Consider the following 7,974-nt stretch of genomic DNA (forward strand, 5'->3'; position numbering starts at 1 on the left):
TCCCCACTTCTTTTTACACATTTAAATGTGCCTATAAATTTAGATGACCACTAAAGACAAATGTATAATTCACATTTAATGTATATATTGAGTCACATACTGAAATATCACAAAAATCATTTTTTTTTTTGTGTGTGTGTGTGTGTGTATGCAAAAAAATTAAATCTCAGGTGTTTTCCCGCGTCATTGTAAATAAGTTGGTTAAAATATTTAAAATCCTGGTTAAAATCCCATCTTAAAATCTTCTAAAAATCCTTACATCATTTTTAATTTTTTGCATATATGTATGTGTGTGTGTGTGTGTGTGTTTGTGTGTGTGTGTGTGTGTGTGTTTTTCCTCTAGCCAGGTTTTTCCTACGTAACCAAGGTTTTTCTGCAGCCCTAGCTCAGTGGAATCACATCCACTCGATTCTGGGCTTTTTGATGATGGCTTACTGATGATGGCTAATGAGCCAAAAATAGATCTATATAAGTCTCTCACCTGGCAGCAAGAACTTGCTGGCTGCCAGAAAGAAAAAAACCCAGAATCAAGTGGATGTGATTCCACTGAGCTAGGGCTGCAGAAAAACCTTGGTTACGTAGGAAAAACCTGGCTAGAGGAAAAACGCACATAAATCTTATGAAGAAGTAATATATAGTCACAAAATATGGGTGTGTCTGGCTGAAGAGGTCTAAAAAGGCCGAAATAGTGCTATCCCAGTCTCCCATAAGTCACAGAAGAAACAACATAAAATGTCTGACAGGTCTGAAAGTGATGAATAGAGATTTCATCCCACCATGGCCATTTTAACATCTTTCAACATAGGAAAAAAACCCTGATTGCAAAAATATCGCACATTTATACCTATGAATCAAAAGAAATAAATATTTGACCTCTACAGGGAGGAGTCACAAAATATGGGTGTGTCTGGCTGAAGAGGTCTAAAAAGGCCGAAATAGTGCTATCCCAGTCTCCCATAAGTCACAGAAGAAACAACATAAAATGTCTGACAGGTCTGAAAGTGATGAATAGAGATTTCATCCCACCATGGCCATTTTAACATCTTTCAACATAGGAAAAAAAACCCTGATTGCAAAAATATCTATATCTATCTATCTATCTATCTATCTATCTATCTATCTATCTATATTTGCTCCTAGAAGCACGAAGCCGAAAACACCAGCCTGAAGATGATGAATGAGACTTCGTCGAAGATATATAATTTTTCTATCGAGGCATCTGGTCTACCCCAGCATGTGGGAGGGAGCATACTGCATCCCTTTTGCCTTTCAGCTCCAATCCAGGAGCCCTCAAGCAGTCGCATTCATGACAAACCATTTTATACCAAATTTATATTTTGCTGATAAGGAACTTGTGGTTCAGAGGTTAATACAACTGCCTAACATGCAGGCAGCCCAAGTTCGAATCCAAGTAAGGGTATGGCTAATATATATATTTGGTGTTATGGCCCCTATATTTAATTGTCTTCCACAAGGAAAAAATATTTGAGCTACCCAAATCTCAGGGACAGATTAGGTATTGGAATATAGAAGGCCGATCAAACTGCAGATTGCTCTCTGGCTTAAAGGTGCAAATGGGGAAAATCAGGACATGGACAAATAAAGAATATCTTTTTTAAAACTTTCTTTTCATGAGCTGATGTTTATTGTTCAGTTCAGGTCTCATCACAATGATAAAACACTTGGGAAGAAAGATGCACACCAATAAGCCAGCACTGGAGGAGACCATGGAAAAGATCTCCACAGCCAACATATATTTTCCCCTTGTGCTTAGGTAGGTTGGAATAAAACACAGCCAAACACTGCAGAAGACCAACATGCTAAAGGTGATGAATTTGGCTTCATTGAAACTATCAGGTAAATTCCTGGAGAGAAAAGCAGCAGAGAAGCTAACCAGAGCAAGAAAACCCATAAAGCCCAAAACACAGTAGAACATGACCGAGTCTTCATTGCACTCCATGATGACTTCTTCAGACATTGACTGTGTATCAAAATCTGGGTATGGTGGGGACATTATCAGCCATGCAGCAGAAAAAGATATTTGAACAAGGGAGCAGGATAGAAGAATGAAACTGACCATTCTTCCCCCAACCCATTTCCTCAATTTGGAACCAGGTTTGGTGGCCACGAATGCTAAAACCACAACAAAGGTTTTGGCCAAAACACAAGAAACTGCCACAGAAAAGATGAGGCCAAAAGCTGGTTGTCGTAGGAGACATACAATCTTATCAGGTCTCCCAACAAATAGAAACACACAAAGGAAAGAGAAGAGGAGGAAAACTAAGAGAGTGTAGGTGAGATTCCTGTTGTTGGCTTTGACGATGGGAGTGTCTTTGTGTTTCATGAAGATTATTATTACCAAAATTGTCATTAAAACAAAGCAATGAGAAAGAACAGTCAGACTGATTCCTAAGGGTTCTTCATAGGACAAAAAAGTGATCCGCTTTGGAATGCACATATTTTTGTCAGGATTTGGATATTGATCTTCTGGACATGGAGAGCAGTCATCCTTGTCTGAAAAAGAACACAGTGGAATTGATACAATTGATTACAATAGACAGTTTATATACTTAGGGTATAATGGGACTTAATCCCATTAAATTTGGAAATTTCGTACCCTTCTCCTTTGATATTTTCCCTTCTGGACATAAACAGCAATCATAGCAGCAAAACAACTCTCCTTCTTTCTTGGCCTTGCTGTATCCTGTTTCACAAGGATCATTACACAAAGATAGAGGTAATGCCTATCAATGAATGAAGAAGAATATTTTAAGATACAGAGGGGGAAGGAAGTGCTTGGAGAGATACTGTTACCGTGGAATCAACAGAACATAAATGGATTAATAAGCAGTAGTGGTGTATTGACATCATTTTGATATGGAATTGGTCTGAAATTATAATTCATTAAGTATCTATCTTTATTGTCCATAATTAACAGAGGGCCAACGTAAGGATTCTATACCAAATACAGATTTATTTATTTATTTATTTTGCTTTCCTGAGGATATTTGTACTAGTTAGAGATGATGCTCTGGGACTTTCATTATTATGACATGGACTCTATCTGAAATAATAATTAATTAAATATCTATCTTTATTGGCATCTATGGCCTTTCATAACTGTCATCCTCACTCTCCAAAGACCATTTCTGTGCTGGTTAGGTGATTTTCTCAGGCTCTGAATTTTGATATGTCCAGACTGATGAAATCCAGTACACTTGCTTGCAGCTTTTACTTCAAAATCATGAAAAACATTGTCCATAGTTATCAGAGGGACAAAGTAAATATTCTATACCAATTTCAGATAATTTTTTTCCCTGTCCTGAGGACATTTGTACTTAGTCTATTCAGAGATGATGCTTTGGGACTTTCATCATTTTAAGATGGAATTGGTCTGAAATAATAATTCATTAAATATCTATCTTTATCGGTATCTATGACTTTTCATAACTATAAGCCTCACTGTCCAAAGATAATTTCTGTAGTGGTTAGTTATAGATTTTTTTTCCTCAGCTTTTGAATTTGAAATCAACAGACTGAGGAAATGTAGTATGTATATTGGACTTCAGCTTTTACTAAAACATGAAATTATTGTCCATAATTAACAGAGAGCCAAAATCATACTAACTATTAGAAAAGTAAACATTTTTAGAGATAATGTTTCCCTTCTCGAGGACATTTCTACTTAGGAAAAACATTATTCAGAGATGATGCTATGAGACTTTCATTATTAACCATATTTTATAGTACTGAGATCCACTTCTCATATTTATTATGGCTTACACTTCGGCGACCCTCCTTGCTCTGCGAGATGCCCCCCTCTCACAGACATGGCCTTCGAATTTATCGAAGGCCTACCTCAAGGACGGGTTTTGGAACCCCGACTGGTAGCATGCTTCTAAGCATGGTTTGAGGGGTTTTTTAATTAATGTTTTTAATCAAATTTTAAGGGGACCCGGGAGGCGGGTGGTAAGGGTTGAGCCGGGGGCGGCTCCTACGGTTCAGCAATTGGGCCCGTTGGATGGTTGTGGGGGGAGGGAGGGAGGAGGAGGGAACAAAGAGGCTCAGCGGAGAGAGGGTCTTCCAATCCTTGTGACAGTTGGGAGACGCAGAGGTCGGGAGAGGGGGGGCTAGGAGGGTGCCGCCACTTCGTTCAAGCGGTGGCGCCCTCCTGCCCCCTCAGCTCATCCTGCTCCCCCGATGGCGACAGAGTGCTGAGCCCTGGACTCCGGCTGGTGTACTTAAATGCCAGGTCCGTGGTGAACAAGACACTCCTTGTCCGAGATCTTATAGACGAGGATGACGGGGACCTGGCTTGTATCACTGAGACCTGGCTGGGGCCGGAGGGTGGTGTCCCTCTCGTGGATTTGTGTCCCCCAGCTTTCCGGATACTACACCAGCCACAACTCCAGGGGAGGGGCGGAGGAGTGGCGGTAGTTATTAAGGAAAGTCTTAGGCCTAGGGAGGTCACTGTTCCTCAGGTTGGCGGGTGTGAATCCCTCCTTTTGAAATGGGACCCTGGAGTTCAGTCTGGGCTGTTGATCATGTACCTCTCCCCCAGCTGCGTGGCCTCAGCCCTGCCCGCACTACTAGATGTCTTAGCCGAATTGACGGTGGAACTCCCCAACCTTTTGGTTGTGGGAGATTTCAATCTGCCATCGGCCGGTGAGTCATCTGAGTTGGTGCGGGAGTTCATGACCTCCATGACGGCCATGGACCTGACTCAGATTGTACAGGGCCCAACTCATATTGGAGGATACACACTCAACCTTATTTTTCTCTCTGGACAGTGGATAAATGATCGTGGGGAGGGGTCTCTATCTATTGAACCTCTGTCATGGACTGATCATTCCCTCCTTAGACTCGACTTTTTCTCCGCCATCCCCTGTTGCAGGGGTGTGGAACCAGTAAGATGGTTCCGCCCCAGGTGCCTGATGGAACCCAAAAGTTTCCTGATGGAGCTTGGGTCATTTCCCGCCTCCTTAGACCACGATTCATCTGAGACCCTTGTCGCGGCCTGGGAACAGGCTGCGGTGGGGGCCCTGGATCGAATCACGCCTTTGCGGCCTCTGATCCGACGCAGATCCCAGGCGGCTCCTTGGTTTACCACGGAGCTCAGGGAAATGAAGCGTTGGAAAAGATGCCTGGAGGGTGGTTGGAGATCCTCCCGATCCGAATCCGACCGAACACAACTAAGAACCCATATTAGGTCTTATCTTGTGGCGATGGAAGTAGCGAAACGTAACTATTTCGCCACTCTCATTGCATCTGCAGAAAATCGCCCAGCAGCCCTGTTTAGAGTGACCCACTCCCTCCTTAATCAGGGAGCGAGGGAGGATCCCTTACAGGGCCGTGCTGAGGACTTTGCACAGTTTCTGCAAGATAAAATCACTCAGATTCGGACCAGGTTGGACTCCGACTGGACAGAGTCCGTTGAGGTGACAGGGCCTAGTCTCGGTGGAGACATCTGGGTTGAGTTTGAGCCTGTTTCATTGGATGACATGGACAGGATTATGAGTAGGCTGGGGTCTTCCACATGTTTACTGGACCCTTGTCCCTCCTGGCTTGTTTCGGCAGCCAGGGAGGCGACTGGAGACTGGATCCAGGCTATTGTCAATGCTTCACTAAAGGAAGGGGTCTTGCCTGCTGCGACCCCTCCTTAAGAAGCCTAACCTGGATCCTGACGTACTTAACAACTACCATCCAGTCTCCAACCTTCGCTTTTTAGCGAAGGTTGTTGAGTCCGTGGTGGCACAGCAATTCCCTCAATTCCTGGAGGAAACTGACTACCTGGATCCTTACCAATCTGGTTTCAGGCGTGGCCACAGCACGGAAACAGCATTGGTCGCCCTAGTAAATGATCTCTGGTGGGCCAGGGATGGGGGTTGCTCCTCCATCCTGGTCCTTCTTGACCTCTCAGCGGCGTTCGATACCATCGACCATAGTATCCTGCGGCAGCAGCTCAGGGGGATAGGGTTAGGAGGCACTGTTTTACAGTGGTTTTCCTCCTATCTCTTGAGCCATCTGCAGTCTGTTTGGGTGGGGGGTCAGGGATCCTCCCAGAGGCCTCTCACTTGTGGGGTGCCTCAGGGCTCGGTTCTCTCTCCTCTGCTCTTTAATATCTATATGAAACCGCTGGGTGAGATCATCCGTGGTTTTGGGGTGAGGTATCATCAATATGCTGATGATACCCAGCTTTACATTTCCACCCCTGACCACCCTAGGGATGCCCTTTCCGTGATGTCCCACTGCCTGGAAGCGGTGCAGGTTTGGATGGGGAGGAACAGGCTTAGACTCAACCCTTCCAAGACTGAGTGGCTGTGGATGCCGGCATCCCGGGATCTGGAGGTTCCATCCTTAATGATCGGAGGTGAAACCCTTGCTCCCTCTGATAGGGTCCGCAACTTGGGTGCCCTCCTGGATTCTCGGCTGTCTTTAGATGACCATCTGACGGCCGTAACCAGGGGGGCCTTCGCACAGGTCCGTCTTGTGCGCCAGTTGCGCCCGTTCCTAGACCGGGATGCCCTCGCCACGGTCACTCATGCTCTTGTTACCTCTAGGTTGGACTACTGTAACACCCTCTACATGGGGCTGCCCTTGGGATGTGTCCGGAGGCTTCAGCTAGTCCAAAATGCAGCCGCGCGGGTAGTTACGGGGGCGTCTAGATACTCCCGTGTAACACCTCTCCTGTGTGAGCTGCACTGGCTACCGGTGGCACTCCGGATACGTTTCAAGGTGCTGGTGCTCACCTATAAAGCCCTTCATGGCTTAGGCCCGGGGTACTTGCAGGACCATCTCCAGCCGTTCTCCCATCGTCCTGTGCGCTCTCACAGAGTCGGCCTCCTCAGGGTGCCGTCGGCCAAACAATGTCGGCTGACGACCCCCAGGGGGAGGGCATTCTCTGTGGGAGCCCCAACCCTCTGGAATGGATTGCCCACTGAGCTCAGGACAGCCCCTGACCTTCTTTCCTTCCGTCGCGAGCTGAAGACGTAGCTCTTCCGCCAATTAAACTGATCCGTTTGGGAGTACACTGGTATAATTTTAAATTGTTTTTTAATTGGGTTACTGATTTTAATTTGGTATTGTATTGTGATTTGTATTGAAGTTGTCATTTTGTAAGCCGCCTTGAGTCCCTAGGGAGAAAGGCGGCATATAAATCGCAATAAATAAATAAATAAATAAATAAATAAATAAATAAATAAATAAATACTTATAATATTGAAATAGACCAATCTAGATTCAAACAGCTAACCTGGTTAAAGCCTACTGGCCATGTGATGGAATCTACAGAAATATTGAAGAACTTGTCTGCTGGAGCTGTGGGATCTACCATTCCAACTTTGACCCTAAGAAAAGACTGGTTTGGAAATGTGATCCAGTTAATAATATCATATCCACCAATGAATTCTCCATTTTCATCAAGGGAGATTTTTTCTCCAACACTGTTGTTGAATCTGACATTTCTCAGAAAGGAATGAACCTGAAATATAGTAATACAAGAGAGAAAAGGACAAAGGGTGGGAGAAATAATTCATATGTTCAAAATATATTTATGGATGCCTCTTTAAAGAGAGAAAATATATAGGTTTTTTTTTTAGCTGTAGGCCAATACCAGATTACTGAAATAAAATTAGCATAGAATTGCAAAATAAAAAAGAAAAAGAAAATTTACACTTTGTAGTTTAATTATGAAAGCTACTAAAACTAGATAACTTCTGATAAATATATAAGAAATACAAGGAGACATAAGACTACAAAAGTTTAATACTCTTTTTACTCCTAAATAACCTTATACCAGTCGTGGGTTCCTCCCGGTTCGGCCCAGTTCCGCAGAGCCGGTAGTAGTGACGATATGACCGGTTCTGCCCCCTGCCCCCCGCTCCCACCACCCTGTGCCCCCTGCCCCCCCACCCCCCGCACTATTCTTACCTTTTATTTGGCCCCACCCCCAATCTATTGCTGCCTCCTGAGTCC

The 7,974-nt window shown here is 44.3% G+C and overlaps 1 protein-coding gene across 1 annotated transcript; it reads right to left on the bottom strand.

Annotated features, from left to right (window-relative positions):
- Window positions 1-1,615: 1,615 nt before the first annotated feature.
- On the bottom strand, window positions 1,616-7,408 carry LOC132711571 (vomeronasal type-2 receptor 26-like). Its single transcript, XM_060690943.2, has 3 exons — window positions 7,253-7,408; window positions 2,618-2,744; window positions 1,616-2,514 (listed from the first exon to the last, which is right to left on the bottom strand). The coding sequence occupies exons 1-3, from the start codon at window positions 7,331-7,333 to the stop codon at window positions 1,616-1,618; spliced, it is 1,107 nt and encodes a 368-aa protein (XP_060546926.2). The 5' UTR covers window positions 7,334-7,408.
- Between the last annotated feature and the right edge of the window lie 566 nt (window positions 7,409-7,974).

Source organism: Pantherophis guttatus, chromosome 4 (genome assembly GCF_059756535.1).
Source record: "Pantherophis guttatus breed Tessera chromosome 4, ASM5975653v1, whole genome shotgun sequence".
NCBI lineage: Eukaryota > Metazoa > Chordata > Lepidosauria > Squamata > Colubridae > Pantherophis > Pantherophis guttatus.

Bases quoted from the DNA above. Each gene is read 5' to 3' on its own strand.
- LOC132711571 (XM_060690943.2), bottom strand. From the start codon at position 7,333: ATGGTAGATCCCACAGCTCCAGCAGACAAGTTCTTCAATATTTCTGTA. The intron at 2,745-7,252 runs GTTAGCTGTTTG...ATTCATTGATAG, and splicing joins GGCCAGTAGGCTTTAACCAG to GCATTACCTCTATCTTTGTG. The intron at 2,515-2,617 runs GTACGAAATTTC...GTTCTTTTTCAG, and splicing joins GAAAATATCAAAGGAGAAGG to ACAAGGATGACTGCTCTCCA.